The sequence below is a fragment of the Solanum lycopersicum genome, chromosome 7 (genome assembly GCF_036512215.1).
Source record: "Solanum lycopersicum chromosome 7, SLM_r2.1".
In the NCBI taxonomy this organism is placed as follows: domain Eukaryota; kingdom Viridiplantae; phylum Streptophyta; class Magnoliopsida; order Solanales; family Solanaceae; genus Solanum; species Solanum lycopersicum.
Window position 1 is genome coordinate 6,492,980 of NC_090806.1, and position 18,449 is coordinate 6,511,428.

The window sequence follows — 18,449 nt, forward strand, 5'->3', positions numbered from 1 at the left end:
GAGGAGTTGTTCGAGCAAACTAGAACTTAAGATGGAATAATTCATAAAAAGAATTAACGATAAGTTCTGAGGTCCAACGAATATTTGCATCAAAGTTCTTCAAGATAGATGTTAGTATATCTAACATGGTTTTGGATTTCTACATTCAGCTCGAACTAAAGCTAAGAAATCGATGAAGCTAAAAGCAATCCTTTCGTCCATAACAGTTTTGATATTTCTACTCATAGACAGCTTTAGCTACATTTACTATAGAAGACGAATGGCAAGAAGAGCAGGTATTTGCTGAATGAATATAATTCTAGAAGATATATATTTTTTTTAACATTTTGGACTTGATTTCAAAGTTCATTCTCAATCCAATTGAGGTAATGAAATCCTCCCCCTTCCTATTTCAGATAGAAGTAAGGGTACTGAAGGGGCACATAAATCTCAGTGGCACAAAGCTGAAGGAGAAGCGAAAGTATTGATAAAATAAAAACAGTGATGAGGCGATTGATGTTCCATGCTGCTACAGACAACTTCTCAAATGCAAATAAGCTCAGATAAGGAGGATTCGGTCCTGATTACAAGGTTAAAATTAAAATCTTACATCTCTGTGGACTAGTATGGACAGACCACATTTACCAATAGTACTGAGTTGAAAAACTTTTGGCAGGGCATCTTTCCTGGTGAAAAAGAAATTGCAGTGAAAAGGTTATCTAGTCATTCAGGACAAGGCATAGATGAATCTAAGAATGAAGCAACTTTAATTGCAAAACTTCAACACAGAAATCTGGTCAGGCTTTTGGGCTATTGCATCAATGCAACGGAACAAATTTTACTATACGAATATATGCCACATAAAAGTTTAGATACATTCATATTTGGTAAGTTTACCAAGGTATGTTCTTTATTCTCAAGCTCCTATACTATTGACAAGATTTAATCTTTGTCATGATATTTATGCAAGATGGAGAACTTTGCAAATTATTGGATTGGGAGACGCACTATGACATCATATTGGGCATTGGACGAGGTCTTGCTTATCTCCACTATGATTCACGACTAAGGATCATTCATAGAGATCTAAAAACCAGCAACATTTTACTAGATGATGAGATGAATCCAAAGATTGCAGACTTTGGATTGGCGAGGATTTTTGAAGGAAAAAGAACAGAAGCAAAGACAAAGAAAATAGTGGGGACCTAGTAAGTATACAACATCCCTTCCTATCGATCATTTTCTCCTTTTGTTTTTGTAAAATGCATCTAATACGTTTTCGACATGGTGTAATCAAGTGGCTATATGTCTCCTGAATATGCATCAGATGGTCTGTTTTCCATCAAGTCAGATGTATTCAGTTTCGGAGTTGTCATACTTGAGATAATCAGTGGAAAAAAGAATACAGGATTTTACCAATCAGAAGAAGCATTAAACTTGTTAGGTTATGTAACTCAGACCTACATCATTTTTGTCCTTTTTGCAAGTTTTGATATCTAACTGGAAGTTATCACAGGCATGGAGAATGTGGATAGAAGAAAAGTGCAATACAATTAACAGAGAAGTCGTTACTCGACTCATGCAATAGAAGTGAGGTGATAAAGTGTATCAATATTGCACTCTTGTGCATGCAAGAAGATTCAAATGATCGTCCTAAAATGTCAGATGTCATCGTAATGTTGGTAGGAGAAGGTACGAGTCTTCAGAGACCTAATCGGCAAGATTTTGTAATCAGAACACACACGTCTAGCACATACAAGCATCAACAAAATATAAATACTACAAAATAAGCAAGTCGGTTTGAAAATTGGCTAAGTCTTACTACTTCACTTAGTTTTGTGTCCTAGAGCTTAGGCGGTGAAGCTTGGAGAAGAGGAAAACATTTTCACTATGCATTACTTGGAGACAAAGGGAATTAATACTTGTTGATCAAGTTGTTGACAGATGCATATCACCAAAATATGTCTCAAATTATTTTAAAATAGCCAACAAGTATATTTCTGGGGCTGGTGAATCCCGTCATTGCTCCACCCAAAGAAGAACCGGCCTTGGGAGTGGACGGAGAGCTACCAAAGAGCCTTTGAAGAGTTGAGGAACTTAAGGCGCATAGCTGTGTTAGAAGTCAATGAAGGTTGTTGTCACTATTAAAAATAACAAGTAAAGCAAGGCTGTCTCTCTCTGTCGCAGCTAATTAATAAATTAAAAAGTATTCAAAGTCTCATCTTCATTACTATATAATACTAATCTATACTGGAGATATAGAAGATGAAGTTAACAACTTTGATTTTTCTTTCTTTCTCCCGCCACAAATTAAGCAGTTGAAGAATGGATACTCTGCCTTGTGAAGTCTTGGTGAACATACTCTGTAGGCTTTCACTCAAACATGTACACCAACTTCAAACTGTTTCAAAGTTATGGTTCAAAATAATCTCTAGTCCACATTTCAGAAGACTCTACAACGTGAAATCCATGAATCGTCCTCAAGCACGTGTAGTTCAAGTACCTGACACCAAGTTTTCACCGAGCTGGGAAATGATTAGTCGAACCATCATTATATCAGCTATGGACCTCAATATTGACAACGGTGAGATCCATGAAGAGTTCAGTTTTGAGGATATTATGTCCCCCCAACACTCCTTCACCATATCATCCAATCTCATCATTTTCAATCACAAGGTATGCAATCCTACAACAAAAGAGATCATAGACATACCAATATCAAGTCATCCATCAATTAGTTTCGATGCTACGTATATCCCATCCAACAATACATACAAGGTTGTCCATTTATATGGTACCAAACCTGGCCATGACTACAACTTCAACTATGGTAATACCCCTGTAGAGTTCCGATTTGAGACTCTTACACTACGAGATGGAGGACCAATTCCTAGTTCTTGGAAAGCCCTGACACACCAAGAATGGTTTTCTAGTAAGATAGAGTCAACATGTGTAAATGGTGTAGTTCATTGGTTGCTTGAAAGAGGACTTCGAAAGGAAAGGCGTATCATTTCAATGGATATTGAAAGTGAGAATTTCTTGAGTTCCATTGGTTGCCCCAATAATCCTTATGTGGAGGAGGCACCGATACTCGAGAATGTTCAGTTAGCAGATTTGAATGGGAGGTTATGTTTAGCTTACTACTCAGAAGAATTACTCAGGATGGATCTATACTTTGTCAAGGATCGGACGAACCAAGAATGGGTAAAGGAACATACTATCAATTTATCAGCTGGTATGGGGAGTTGGTTCAAAATAGTAGGGTATGTACAATTACAAGGCAACAATGGAGACATTGTTATTGATGGTAAACAACTTATCCTCTATAACATCGAAGAGAATAGGTTTAGAAGTCTACCTAGGCCTAAAATGAACATTCATATTGGCTTGTACTTTGATAGATGTTTTAAGTTAGAAAGCACAATGCAACAAACTGATAGATTTTCTATCTAATTAATGGATCTTTGTATTAATGATCTTGTACTCCAAATATGTGTTGAGTCTTCTACCTAGTGAAGTTTTAGCTATGTAGTTCATTGAAAAGGGATGCAAAATGGCTCAAAGAGACTCTGTTAAGGGAAGGGTATCAAGAATTTAAATATGCAAAATAGGAGTCTCTTGATGAGATGATTGTGGAGATTTAGGGGTCGTTCGGTAGCTGATTAGGAGGTAAATTGTTCATGTATTAAATTATGCGAAAGTCATATCATGGTGCTTAATTTCCATTATAGGTATAACTTATGAAGAAATCTATGTATTATTTTATGACAGACAGAAGATAAAATAACTAGAACCTGCATAACTATTACATAGCATAACCACACAAATCCTGAAGATTGACAGATAAATGTTAAATGTTTCATGAAGTTTAGAAAGTTGGATAGATCAGCTGCATATCATTTTTTAAAAATTTAGGCGCGAATCAAGTCATAGTATGTCACAGTTTCAAGGCTTCGATGGTAAATCTCTCACTCCTAACGTAAAACATCTATCGTAATACAAGCAAGTATAGTTGACATTTGATTTTTGCACCTTTCTTCCCCTTTTCTCTTTAATGTTGTAGCGGAAGGGCGTTGTACCATTAATAAGGATGTCACCATTGTTACCTTCAAGTGGTACATACCCTACTATTCTCACCCAATCTTCCATACACGATAAGTTGATATCATATTCCCTGACCCATGTTTGATTCGTAGTACGATTGTTGAGCAAGAACAGACTCATTCTTGACAACACTTTCGAGTAGAAAGCTAAACAGAGTTTCCCATTCAAATCAACTAACTGTCCTTGCCTAAGTAGTGTATGATCATATTCTTTAGGACAACTAATAGTTAAAAATTCTTCATTTACACTTTCCATTGATATGATATGTGCCCCTTCTTCCATTATTCTAACTAACCAATACATTACACCATCTACACATGTTGCATCAATCAAATAAGAAAAGTATTCTTTACGCGCAACTAATTGCCAAGAGGTAGGAATTGGTCCACCATCACTTAGTGTGAGAGTTTCAAATCCAATCTCCAAGACTTCATGAGTATCTAATAATTTGTTACGACGAAATAGATGGACAATCTTGTATGTATTGATAGAAGGTCTATATATACGTCACCAGCGAAACAAAATGATGGATCACTTGAATTATTTGGTAAATTTATTATTTCTCTAGTTGTAAAATTGCATACTTTATGTTGAAAAATGATGAGGTTCACAAAAGGAGTATTCATGTTCAATGATTTTAAAACTTAAATGATATATCTGAATATTGATGTTGTGGCTAGCAAGGTCTATAGTAGAAATTGTGATAATTCGACTAATAGGTCCGAGGCCACTGGCTGAATATGTTTCATCAGATTGTTGAACTACAAGTGCGCGAGGACGAGTCATGGATTTTATGTTGTAGAGTGTTTTGAAATGTGGAGTAGAGATGTTAGTGAGCCACAACTTTGAAATAGTTTGAAGTTGATGGACATGTTTGAGGGGAAGTCTAGTGAGTATATCCACCAAGACTTCACAAGGAAGATCCATGATGTTGAAGTTTAGTTACATACTAGTAGTAGACATTTTTCCTTTGGTATGTGATCTAGAAAGGATAGAGAGAGATTAACTTCATGTTTTCACATGGCTATAGTTGAAAACTTGTTCAACTAAGGGTGTGTTTGGTACGGAGGAAAATGTTTTCCATGGAAAATGTTTTCCTAGAAAATGTTTTGCTGGAAAACAAGTAGATTTTGGACTTATTTTCTCATGTTTGGTTGGTGAGTAGAAAATATTTTCTGGAAATGATTTTTAGTGATTGATTATGAATGATAAATGTTTTTTGAGAGACATCTTTTATTTTTACTTGAGTAAAAAATAATTTATGACATTGAAAATATTTTTCAAAATCAAAATTATTATTTTTTTGGGTGGGGGTGGATGGAGAGAAAAAATAAAAATTTGAAGTTGATAGTATTTCTAAAAACAAAATTAATTTTTTTGGGGATTGGGGTGGGTGGGGGCTGGCCGGAAGGAGGGGGGGAGGGGTAGGAGTTTTAAAATAAAAATTTGAAGTTGAAAATATTTTTAAAAAGCAAAATTAATTTTTTGGGGAGCGGTTGGGGTTGGGGGGGGGGGGGGCTAGGGTCAATGATCAGGTGAAAAAATAAAATTTTGAAATTAAAAATATTTATTTAAATTGATGTTTTTTTCCCCCAAAAAAAAGTAATTTGAAATTGGAGGAGAGTTATGGAAAATGTTATCCTTAATTTTTGAAGGGAAGTCATTTTCCTTAATTTTGAGGAAAATGAGCAGATTTGGAAAACATTTTCCAAAACTTTTGTCCCAACCAAACATGGGAAAATTGGAAAACATTTTCCAGATGTTTTCCAGAAAATGTTTTCCTTCATACCAAATACACTCTAAGTGTTAGGATCGAATCCACACACATACTTGATGAATGAAGAACAGAAGAACTTAAGAGAGAAAGAGATCAATATTTTGTGGTAACACCCATGAGTAAACTTCCACGGCGGTGGGTATATATATTAATAATTCAGAGTATTTTAGATTACAGAGAATAAATGGAGACTAAATATTGCAGCCTAAAATTTGGGTTTAGGCGCTGCCCCGAACCAACCTCACCACGGAGGTTAAACAGCGTAAACATTAATATGTGACAATACATCAAATATTAATCAGATTCCACAACCTAACACTAAGGATGTGTTTGGTAGGAAAGAAAAATGTTTTCTTAGAAAACAAATGGATGATTAACTTAGTTTTTTATTTTTGGTTGGTGAGTAGAGGTGGCTTGGGTGGGGGTAGGGGGTAGATCGGCTTAAAGATTGAAATAATAATTTAAATTTGAAATATTTTTTAAAAATAAATGTTTCTTAATTTTTTTTTATAGGAATGGCCTGGGTGGGGGGAGGGAGGAGGGTAGGGGTACGAATTGGCGTAAAAATGATTTTTTTTTTGAAATATCTTTCAAATTTTTTTTGAAGATCTTTTTTTAAACTAATCAATCCTTACTCGCTATCCAAAAAATTGCTTTTGAAAAGTATTTCTATTTAATTTTTCAAAAAATTTCACATCATTTCTGCTGTCACCTGTTAATGTTTTTAAAAAATAAAAATTATTTTTGATAAATATTTCAAATTTTTTAAAAAATCATTTTTTACGCCACCTCCCTCCCCCTTCTCCCCTCTCCCCTCCCCCTTGCGCCACCCCAATCAATTTTATTTTATTTTTTAAAAAAAAATTTTTTGAACAATACTTCAATTTTTTTAAAATTTCATTTTTATGCCAACCCAGCCCCCACTCCACCCAAGCCATACCTGTCAATTTTTTTAATTCAATTTTTTATTTTTTTGCTTGAGGTGCGGAGGGGGAGGCTAGTTTAGTGCTAGGGATAAAAATATATTGAATTTTTTTTCAAAATGGAGAGTGTTGGGTAAAAGGTATGTGTAGGGAAGAAAAAAAAATTAAAGGAGGAAATAGATTTTAAAAAAATGTTTTCCTTAATTTTAGAAGAGATGTCATTTTTCTTAAATTTAAGGAATATAAGTTGATTTTGAAAATATTTTTCAAAACATTTAAGTCAACCAAAATGGAGAATTGATGACATTTTCCAGAAAATATTTTTTCTCCATACCAAACACATCGTAAGCATCTATCTATGCACACCTAGTATTAAAAAATATTGATACCCTTTTAACACTAAAATAAAAGGCTCGTTTGTGTGTCATGTTATTTTTAAAAGTAGATAAGACATTTCGATATAATAACGTGTAAATACGCAAAAAGAGGGATTAGATTGTAATATTATATAAATTAATCCTTGCCAAGTTGAGATTATCATATGTTTTGCCTTCTAAACTATCATCACACTCATACTTAGAACAAAATTTCTTCCTATATCTTAAACCATGGAAAAGTTTCCACATTAAAATATTTAAGCAACTTGCCAAAAAAGTCAGATTTAGGGAGACAAAGACAACTTGCCTTATTTTCGTAAATAGTAAACTAATAATCCCCTCTATCGGGACAAAAAAAAAACAACATCATATAAAATATTACTCCCTTCGTTTTATTTATATGGGCTAATTTGATTAAATACGGAGTATAAAATAAAAATAAAGACTTTTAAAATTTGTAATCTAAAATAAATGATAGACATTCTTTTAGTTATAAATTATTTCATTAAAAATAAAATTAATATTTTAAATTAAATTATTATTTAATATAAAATTATATTATTCTTTTTTAAATTAACTAAAAAGATAAATTATATAAATTAAGATAGAAAAATAGATAAAATAAAGCAACTCGCACAGAACTGGATTTATTATCCCTATAAATTTCTCAAGTTTACAATGAGATAGACACAACTACAATATCTAGCAACATAATATAGCAAAAATGGATTGCAAGATTTCTTCAACAAAGTTGGCTTGTATTGTTGCTTATTTACTTGTTGCATGCTGTAAGTAATTATTTTTATTATTACTTAAGTAATTATTTTTATTATTACTTCTTTCTCATGTGTGTATTGTATATACTTCCTATATCTCATATGTACTGATACTTCTTTCGTTTTAATTAATTTTTTTGGTAATACTATATTAAAAATAATTATTAGCGGAAATTAATTCTTAATTACTTTTAAATATATTTTTTTAGTGGCAAAGTCTATAGCGACATTGGTTCTAATGACAATTAACTAATGTCAGTGAAGTCATTAACACTCTTTATTAATATCAATATTTAATGTCGCTAAAAGTTATTTGTGTTGTACTGTAATGACTTGATACATAATTTAAAAACTAAAAAAATATAAAATTTTGTTGTCTTTACGTTATATAGATATGTGAAATTTATCAAAATATTATTTAATATAGTGGTCTTAAAGATGTAACATAATAAGTTAAAACTAAGACCGTTTGGTTTGAAGATAAGTTATCTTCGGATAAATCATATTGAAATAAGTTACGATAAAATTAAATATGTTGAAATTATTTTTAATTGGTTGTTTAGTTTGTCAAATATGCATGGCATAGTTTCTAAGAATAAGTTGTTTGTTTACAACAATACCACCTAAAAATATGTTGTTTATTTTAGTATAAAACAAGTTTAATGGGTTACTTTTGGTATTTAATATTTTTATTCCATAATAAGTTATTCCAATATTAGTAGAAATAACATATCCCAATCACAATTATCAATCTTGGGATAAGTTATATCATGTTTTTCAATTAAACAAAGAACTGATCTAGGGGTACAGACAACTTATCCTGAGATTATTTTTCTCTATCCAGCACATCAAATATTGTAAAAAATAAAAATAAAAATATTCTTTTTTAAACGGATTTAAAAAAAAACAAGATAAATCAATTGAAACCAATGAAGTATTACTTATTAGTCCACTTAAAAAATTGTTTAATATTAAACTCTCCTTTGTTTTTAGAAAATTTCATCGCAAGTTTAAAAATACAAACTCGTAAAGTTCTTCTTTATCCTTTCAATCTCGCATCTAATTAAATTATGTCACATAAATTAAAATACGTGTGTTGCTCTCTAATATGCAGTTTTTCAACTTCTTATGGCAAACGAGGAGGTCAAGTTAAATGATGAGTTAAACGTCATACAACTTCCAGAGGCAAACTCAGAGGCACTTGATGGTGTGAATCAAGTGTTTGTAACACGATATGGTATGATCAATATTGTCTTCAAATTATTTGTTTCCCTAATTGGTATATACTGTTATGATTTGCAAATCGAAAATATATTTAACTAGAAACGGTTTTAAAATTTTAAGTTTATGATTTTTATAAGTCCAACACATAACTGAACTTTTTAATTTTGCCTCATTTCGTATTTATGTCCTCCATAACTTTGAATTTGCACAAATAGACACTTAAATTGATATAAAGTTTAAACAAATAGACACATGAGTCTTATATGACATAATACACATAAGAAACACAAATTGTCATATAGGATATCAAATAGGACGTATCCGTCGAAGTGAATATATGCTTATGCAAAACCAATGTTGGAGGACAAAGGCAAATTAAATACTTCCTACGTTCCACAAAAATGATCTAGTTTAATTTGATTCGACACGGAGTTAAGATAATAAAGAAAACTTTTGAATCATGTAGTTCTAAATTAAAGTTATGTTAAATTTATAAAATTATTTATAATCCTGTGACCTTAAACATGTCATGTGAAAAATGAAAAATAAAATATTATCAAAAAGATAAAAGGGTCGATCTTTTTAAAATAGATTTAAAAAAATCATTTTTTTTTAAAACAAAGAAAATAACATATTTATATATCATAAATACTTCACAGCTAAATTCATAATCAAATAACTATAATATCTAGTAAAATATTAAAATATATATAAAATCTAGACAAAAGTTACTAGATTCACGTGAATCTAGAAAGTATATCGTTATAATATATAGAATATTATAACATTTTTTTTTTTAAAAAATTTTTTTTTTTGCAGATCGACAACATGTTGTTGGTCCAAATAAAATTGGGGTATGTATAGACCCACCTCCTTGTGGATCTGACAGTGAGTGTGCAAACTCACCTTGTGGTCACAGATGTTTGAGGGATGGGTGGGGACTTCGTTTCTGTCGTTTTTAATATTCTATGCCATGGCATGGAACTCTTCATGTTTTATTTTATCGGAATAAAATTGCGTGTATTTAAAAATTTGTAATCACAAATATTTAATTTTTTTTTAAAAAATAAAGATTTGTGATTTATCGATATAATATCTTATGATATTTTTATTAAAAAAATGATGTAGTTAACATGTCTTAGCTTAATTCATGAGATCTGGTTATTTGCAATTGAATATTGTGATATTTATAACCAAAAAAAATAGCTTCTGTGCATGGTCCATTCAATTATAAGACCACTAAAGTAATGAATCGGTGCTCTAATTTTTACTAAGGATGTGTTCTATATGTAAATTGTTAAAAAAATATAAAAAAATGATCAAAATTGTCACTGAACTATGTGAAATAGATCATTTATACCCTTTGTTACATTTTGAGATAAAAAATGTCCCTGCTATTATCTTAAAAGTTCATAAATGCCCTCAAGAGTAAACACCCCAAATTTTTATTGAGGTTACATGCCACATCGGACTAATCCTTCCACCTAAGCATTGCCAACTAGGATTGACTACAAAAGAATCAGACATTTAGCAGTGACAACAGTCACCACAAAAGTCTAGAAAATCGTCACTGAAAACTTAAACATTTCAATTCTAATTTTGTGTTTTTTTCTTCATTGTTTTTTAAAAGAAATTATATCGATTAAGTAGGGGTTTGAAGACACTGTGTGCTTTAATTTTATGTCATATATAAATTATAAAATGTACAATGTTACATTATATAGTTGGAGATTCGAATCAAAAAGTAATTTTGATGATTTTTCATATAATATTGAATGTTTTTAATATTGGTATGACAAGTTGTTTATTTTAGAAAATTAGGTTGCAATCGAAAATTAGTTATCATATTTTTTTTGTTGAAAAATTAGGTTTTACTAGCGAACGGTTGTTGGAGGCTTTAGTCGCCACTAAAAATCCATCATAACCCTTAGTGACAATATTTTAAGATTTTGTGGCTACTTTGTCACCGCTAAAGGTCAAGTTCTTTTGTAAATAATTTTAGTTGGCAACGATTAGGTGGCGGGATTAGTCCCAGGTGACTTTCCACGTCACTAAAAATTTGGGGTGTTAATTCTTGAAGATATTTGTGGTCTCCTGGGATAACATCGGGGGTATTTTTTTATCACAAAATATAATGAAGAGTATAAACAATGTATTTTCTATAGTTTAAGAGCAATTTTGATCCTTTCCCAAAAAAAAATATCGGTTAAATTTGAAAAGAGAAATGCAATAGTTTTTCGATAATTATAGTGTCATTTCTTAAGTGGCTGCTTAATTTGCTGCCTTATTTATATTCCGACAATTAATATCAATTCACATTATTTTATTCATTTTTCTTTCACTATTTTGTTATCTAAATTGACATAATACATAAATATGATCCTTAACTTGGTGTTAGTTGACAAATATGAACTTTTAACTTTGAGTGTGCACAATTAGACACTTACTTATATAAAATTAAATAAATATACACATTAAATTTGTCCTTTATGGCACCTACATGACAGTTTTGCGTCTTACGTGTACTATATCATGTAAAATACTTGTATAATTTTGTACAAGTTGCACACTCAAAGTCAGTTGGACATAGTTGTTCGCTAAAGTCAAGTTAAGAATTATGTTTATATATTATGTCTATCGAATATTTTGAAGTCTCCCAAACAATCATACATATTACTTTACGTAAAATCTATTGTCCCCTGTCTACAAAAATTGATCAAACTTAGCTTTTGATGTCTTGTTCAAATTTCAAACACCGGAAAGAGTCTACATCATTTCAATATCACGAAGAAGAAAACTGATAAGCCTATTTAATTTCATGATTCAAAATGAACTCTTTCAAAAATTGTTGGTCAGATCGGAGCTTGTTCAACTGTAAGTGCTCAAACTCTTATTGTTGTTGTAGAATCTATTCAAATCATTACATATGCATACTGGGCAATATTGTGGCTTTAAATGGCTTCACTAACGTCCTTCTTCCACTGTAATCGTCACCTGATTGTTGGATACGATGTATTTCTTATCCGAGGAAGAAGAAGATGTGCTAGAAGCATGTGTCCTTATTACAAAAGCTGGTCTATTAGGTGTTGGAAGGTTACTACCTTCCCCTCCCAGCATTAAAATGACATCTGACATAGTAGGACGATGATTTGGATCTTCTTGTACACACAGAAGCGCAATGTTTATGCACTTTAGTGCTTCACTTCTGTTGCATGATTCAAGTAATGACTTCTCTATTAATTGTGTCTCGGCTTTTTCTGTCCACAGTTTCCATGCCTGTGATCATTTTTCAATCAGAGAAACAAAGCTAAGAAGAAGATATAGTAATTAGGTCATGGGAAGTTTCTGCACTTACATAGCCCAACAAGTTTAAGGCTTCTTCCGACTGATAAAATCCTGTATTCCTTCTTCCACTGATTATCTCAAGCATGACTACTCCGAAACTGAAAACGTCTGATTTGATGGAAAAAAGTCCATCCAGTGCATATTCAGGAGACATATAGCCGCTAGAGATGAACAAAACATTTGAGTATAAGATTTTATCCAAAGCTCCTTTTGTAAGAAATTATTTGATATTATACTTACTAGGTCCCCACTACTTTCTTTGTATTTGCTTCTGTTACTTTTCCTTCAACAATTCTTGCCAAGCCAAAATCTGAAATCTTCGGGTTCATCTCCTCATCTAATAAAATGTTACTGGTTTTTAAATCTCTATGAATGATCCTTAGTCGTGAATCGTGGTGAAGATAAGATAGACCCCGTGCAATGCCCAATATGATGTCATAACGTCTCTTCCAATCCAATAATTGACAAAGTGTTCCATCTTGAATCATTGGAAAAAGTTTGGTATGTCAATAAAACAATTAGATCATTATAAGAAACATATGACTTTGAGAATAAGGAACTTAATAAGGCTAACTCACCAAATAGGAATGTATCTAAACTTTTATTCGGCATATATTCATAAAGTAATATTTGTTCCGCTGCATTGATGCAATAGCCCAATAGCCTCACCAGATTTCGATGTTGAAGCTTTGCAATTAGAGTCACCTCATTCTTAAATTCATCTATGCCTTGTCCTGATTGACTGGATAATGTTTTCACTGCAATTTCTTTTTCACCTGGAAAGATACCCTGCAAAAGAATTTCATCTCATTAGGTCAATGAGGCCATGCCAGTCCACATAGATGTAGGAATGAAGTTTTAACCTTGTAAACTGGACCGAACCCTCCTTGTCCGAGCTTATTTGCAGTTGAGAAGTTGTCTGTAGCAGCCAAAATGGTCTCCAAGTGAAAGTAAGGAACATCAATCGCTTCATCACTGTTTTCATTCATCAATACTTTTGCTTCTCCTTCAGCTTTGTGCCGCTGAGATTTATATGCCCCTTTACTTCTATCTGGAATAGAAAAGGAGGGATTTCATTACCTCAATTGGATTGAGAATGAATCAAGTCCAAAATGGTATAAGAGAAAATATCTTCCTAAAGCTAGATTCATTCAGCAAATACCTGCTTTTATTGCCATTCTTCTTCTATAGTAAATGTAGCTAATGCTGCTGCTTATGAGTAGAAACATCAAAGCCGATATTGACGAAAGGATTGCTTTTAGCTTCTTCGATCTCTTAGTTTTAGTTTGAGCTGAAAGGCGAATCATTGTTGTTAAGTGCTAAGGTTTATAAGGAATTCTATCCATAACATAGTACTAATATGAGATAAAGAATCAAACTATGTTATACTAACCTTGAGGTGAGCCACGTTTGACAAATATAGTCCTTTCTGATTCAGCTGTGCTGAGTTGTTGCAGATTGAACAGATCCCCTGTCCAAATAGAACAGGTAGCGGAACCATCATAAGTATAAGCAGTGCAAGAGCAATCGTTGAAACATGCAGATCTACACTGTGAGGCTTTCCCAGCTGTGATATTAGTATTTTGAGAAGTGGGTAGTCTTATACTAGAAGTTATCCATAAACTATCTTTGTCTTCAGTAATTGCATTACACTGCACCTTTTGGTCTCTTACACAGCCACTGGAATAGTCCTTTGAATTCCATTCTGTATCTGATCTTGGTTTGAAACCATTCAAACAATTGCAGGTTGCATTCGCTTCATTACAAACTCCAAATGCTCCACATTTAGCATAAACCTCACAAAATTGTCTTGGTTGAGACCAGAACAGATTCCAATCAATGTTACCATAAAACCATACTTGTTGCTTAATTAGTCCGGAGACATCCATCATCCATTTTGATGTGAGTGAACTATTGTTAAGGGAATATGTAAAATACGACTCATTCTCATTGTCGATATAACTGAAATTATATATGTAGTTTGTCCTCATCTCAGGCACTAAGCTAAATGTCCTGCCATCCCATGAACCACTAGCCCAATACTCTCTAGTCCTATTCCATTTTACAACAATTTGAGCACGCGTTGGGTCCATTTCCATGGAATATAATCCTGGTGCTGGATCGCTCAAATTCTTCCATGAAATCAGAAGCTGTTTTCTTTGTGTCCGTTTGTCATATCCAATCTTAGCACCAGGCAAAAAAGTGTGTGTTGGGTAGTCAAAACTTTGCCAAAGTAGTAAGGGCATTGATGCCTTGGACACATCATTCAAAATCAAATTCCCATCATCACGAAGAAGTGCAGTAACTGAAATATTTGGATTGATGTTCCCAGCAAGTGCAGACCAAATTGAGTTTTGAAGTCTATCGACAAGAACCAGATTGCCTCGACTAATTATCAAGTTAGCATCAGCACTATCAAGTGGTTTATCCCTATTCGCAACCCATACTACTTCTTGAGGATATAGTTTCTTGTACCATATGCCTATGTAATAGGATCGAGAGTCGCCTGGTCTGAAGAAACCAAGCTCAAAATTCCCACCTGAAGACATAATTGTTTGGCCTGAAGAAACAGATACATTCACAGAAATGGTGTCCCCTCCTAGTGAAAGACTAAAGCATAAAAACTGCACAAGTATCAGAATTGAGTAGCTCTTCTTCATTTCTATGGCTACCTACACAATTTGTTGCTAGAATGAATGAGTGGCTGGCTGTTGAAAAATAAGATTGACAGAATTTTCTGAAATAAAAATCATAATTTAGAATTCATTTTTTCTTTAGGATAGTTTGTCATCTGTCAATATCAGTATTTAATTATGATATGAATAGCTTGACCAATGCTGAAATAATATAGTTCTAGTTTTAATCTTAAAGTTAACTTGTTCTAATTTTATGAATGCATCTAGTGTACGTCTCTTTGTTTAAATAAGCCCAAATAAAGTTACATGATATAGGAGATAAATAGATAACATATATCTCTACTATTATACAAATGATCTTAGATCTATCTTAACGGCGTGAAAAATATTAATTTTAAATTATTATTTTTTAATTTTGTGAAAAAATATTTTTTTTGAATTTTTATTTTTCACTTACGTAAATATGAAATGAAAAAAGTAAATTGCTTCACTTATGAAATGAAAAAAAATAAAATTATACACGTGTTATTTATTTAACAAAGAATACATCAAATTTTATTTACAATAAAATTGAAGGATGTATTGTCTTGTTCCCTTAAAAATATAGTGAGCCTAACAACAAAATCTGATTGGGGTGATGCCTGATGGAATGAAATTCTATATAAGATTCACTTAACGCATGAATATGGTTATATGATTGGGTTAATTTAAAATTCTCAAATATTAAATTAAATTAAATTATTTGTGTTAAATTTTTAAATTTATAAATCAAATTAAAATAATAAATCTCAAACTTTTTGACATGAATCGAATTTTTCAACTATCAAATCAAATTATTTATGTCGAATTTTAAATTTATAAATCAAATCAAACTAATAAACCTTAGGTTTTTTGAATTTTTAGATTTTCTCCAACAAAGTTTATAATTAACTTGTGCTCCAAATATTTCTTCGCTCCAACCAAAATAGAACTATTAAGATATTCCTTAAGAAAATAACACAAAATATGAGATGAGTGATGACAACAAAATATTCAACAAAAGTAATAACGAAATCATATATAATAAATGTTCCAAATTAATAAGTGATAATGAAAATTATCATAATTTGAAAATACTAAATCATGCTAAAATAAGTCTAATAAGTATTAATTACATGATTAAACATTAGATAAAAATTAAAATTAGATAATGTACTTTAATTTTCTAAACCAACGTAGAACTAAAGAAAAAATATTCAAAATTATCGTCATTCTTAGTGTTAAATTAATTTTTTTGTTAGCGTTAATATTTATTCGATGTTGAATTGAGTTTTATTAGAGTTACTAATATCTATGTAATATAACCTTTATTGGAATATTAGAAATTCCAAGTCTAAAAAAAATTGAAAAAATTATGTTTTATATATATATAAATATATATATATATATATATATATATATATATATATATATATATATATATATATATATATATATATATATATATATATATATATATATATGAAAAAGTAATAAGGAATATTTAGAAATTATATCAAAGTAAATAATTTTATACATAAAATAAATTTTAAAATTTATATATAATGTCGGATTAATTTAATTTCGGGTTAACTTTTTTAAGTAAAACCAAATCAATCCAAATATTATCAAATTTTTTTAATACAAATTAAATTAAATCAAATCAAATTACTAATCGAGTTCTTTTTCAATTTGACTCAATTTACTGCTAGTTTAATTTTTTTGTTCAATTCTGTATGCCACTACTTATGAATAATACTCTCTCTAGTTCATATTAAATAATTTATAGGGAGTATGCTTCTTAAAAAAAATATTTTAAAATATATAAAATATTATTTACTATTTTTATCTTTTTAATTGTTCTTAAATTATTCTCTTAAAAAATATTTAATTACTAAATAAAAAATAAATATGAAAAAGAATTTCATAATTTTTCAAAGAGATAATGCATAAGTACCCCTAGTCTATGACCGAAATTTCAGAGACACACCTAAACTTAACTAAGATCCAATCATCCTCTTAACTCATTTTATTCGTATTTTTGTGCACCTTTTATGCTATGTGGCACCTTCAACCATCCAAGTTGGTTGTGTTTGTACACACTCGTCCCGCCATGTGTAAATAATTTTTTTAATTATAAATTATTTTTAAAAAAATAAAAATATTTTTTAATTTTTTTCAAAATAATATTTCATAATTTTTTTTAAAAATAATTTTTTAAAGAAAAAAATTCTTATTTTTTATCTTGTATTTAAATTTAGTTAACATTTTTTACCTTGTACCAAAACTTTTTTTTTTTTACTTACATTCAATTTTTTACTTTAACTATTTTTTTTTACTTACATTCATTTTTTTCTCTTTTATTTTTCTATTGAGTTTTTTTTTTGTCTTTCCTTTTGATTTTATTTCAAATTTCTTGTATTTAATATAGGTTAATTTTAAACGGATATCATAATACATGAAGAAAATTAAATAAAACATTAAAATTAAAGGACCTTTTAATTTTTTTTAAAAAATACACACAATTTATTAAAAATAATTGAAAGTGAAAAGATAATAAATTAAAAAATTTAAAGTAAAAAAATTAAAATAATTTTTTTACGAGAAAGAACCAAAAATAATTAAATATATATAAGTTTTATTATCAATAAATATGTGAACTAACTAATTATAAAGTGACCAATTAAAAAATGACATGTGTCGAATTTGTGCACTCATCACTTGCCTTCAAGAAAGCGTACATACTCTCCGGGACATGTCAGCGTTTGTGGTGTATTTATTCTATTTATTTATGGGGTAATAGAATTCTACTTAAATTCAGGTATTTCTAAAATTCCGATCATAGTCTAAAAGGGTACTTATGCATTTTTTCTTTTTTAAAATTTAAATAATTCACTTTTCTTAATTTATAAATTTCTCAACAATTTACTTAATACTGAGTTTAAGGAAATACTCTTTTAACATTATTTTCTACAAAAAGTTTCTTTTTCAAATCACTTATAAGAATTAGTTTGAGAAATAAATGGGCTAAAACGCAAATTTTCAAAAAACAATACTATTTACAAGAAAATAATTAACTGATACAAGTGTATACTCCCTCCCTCTATTCAATTCTGTTATTTATTTTTAAGCTTGTCACTTTTAGAAATGACAATTATATTTTTACATTTTATTAAATATTTTTTTAAAAAAAAATATTTTTCAAGACTTAATACATGCATGCTTACTTTTACTTGTCATTTATTTCTAAAATATATTTTACTTTTTATTTGTCACTTTTGACATATCAA

At 30.4% G+C, this 18,449-nt stretch overlaps 3 protein-coding genes, 1 long non-coding RNA gene and 1 pseudogene across 4 annotated transcripts; 4 read left to right on the forward strand and 1 right to left on the reverse strand.

Annotated features, from left to right (window-relative positions):
* The first annotated feature begins 483 nt into the window (after nt 1–483).
* Nucleotides 484–1,552, forward strand: LOC101268118 (G-type lectin S-receptor-like serine/threonine-protein kinase At4g03230; annotated as a pseudogene).
* A 752-nt stretch (nt 1,553–2,304) lies between these two features.
* LOC104644294 (putative F-box protein At1g19160) lies at nt 2,305–3,432 on the forward strand. The gene has a single exon (XM_010325064.4). The coding sequence runs from the start codon at nt 2,305–2,307 to the stop codon at nt 3,430–3,432; it is 1,128 nt and encodes a 375-aa protein (XP_010323366.1).
* A 4,385-nt stretch (nt 3,433–7,817) lies between these two features.
* LOC101247440 (uncharacterized) lies at nt 7,818–10,253 on the forward strand. The gene is made up of 3 exons (XM_004242814.5): nt 7,818–7,948; nt 9,051–9,173; nt 9,980–10,253. Exons 1-3 carry the CDS (start codon nt 7,885–7,887, stop codon nt 10,120–10,122), a joined length of 330 nt encoding a protein of 109 aa, XP_004242862.1. The 5' UTR covers nt 7,818–7,884; the 3' UTR covers nt 10,123–10,253.
* Nucleotides 10,254–11,894: 1,641 nt separating this feature from the next.
* Nucleotides 11,895–12,769, forward strand: LOC138337132 (uncharacterized). The gene is made up of 2 exons (XR_011210558.1): nt 11,895–12,034; nt 12,428–12,769. It is a non-coding gene; the product is annotated as an uncharacterized lncRNA (long non-coding RNA).
* On the reverse strand, nt 12,028–16,120 carry LOC101255782 (G-type lectin S-receptor-like serine/threonine-protein kinase At4g03230). The gene is made up of 7 exons (XM_004253476.5): nt 13,899–16,120; nt 13,668–13,796; nt 13,369–13,556; nt 13,084–13,294; nt 12,746–12,983; nt 12,516–12,666; nt 12,028–12,436 (listed from the first exon to the last, which is right to left on the reverse strand). The coding sequence occupies exons 1-7, from the start codon at nt 15,163–15,165 to the stop codon at nt 12,125–12,127; spliced, it is 2,496 nt and encodes an 831-aa protein (XP_004253524.5). The 5' UTR covers nt 15,166–16,120; the 3' UTR covers nt 12,028–12,124.
* Nucleotides 16,121–18,449: the final 2,329 nt, after the last annotated feature.

Coding starts and splice junctions, on each gene's coding strand:
- LOC101247440 (XM_004242814.5), top strand. CDS start 7,885: ATGGATTGCAAGATTTCTTCAACAAAGTTGGCTTGTATTGTTGCTTAT. Junction 7,949..9,050: donor TTATTTACTTGTTGCATGCT/GTAAGTAATTAT, acceptor TCTAATATGCAG/TTTTTCAACTTCTTATGGCA. Junction 9,174..9,979: donor AGTGTTTGTAACACGATATG/GTATGATCAATA, acceptor TTTTTTTTGCAG/ATCGACAACATGTTGTTGGT.
- LOC104644294 (XM_010325064.4), top strand. CDS start 2,305: ATGGATACTCTGCCTTGTGAAGTCTTGGTGAACATACTCTGTAGGCTT.
- LOC101255782 (XM_004253476.5), bottom strand. CDS start 15,165: ATGAAGAAGAGCTACTCAATTCTGATACTTGTGCAGTTTTTATGCTTT. Junction 13,797..13,898: donor CAAACGTGGCTCACCTCAAG/GTTAGTATAACA, acceptor TTCGCCTTTCAG/CTCAAACTAAAACTAAGAGA. Junction 13,557..13,667: donor AAGAATGGCAATAAAAGCAG/GTATTTGCTGAA, acceptor TTTCTATTCCAG/ATAGAAGTAAAGGGGCATAT.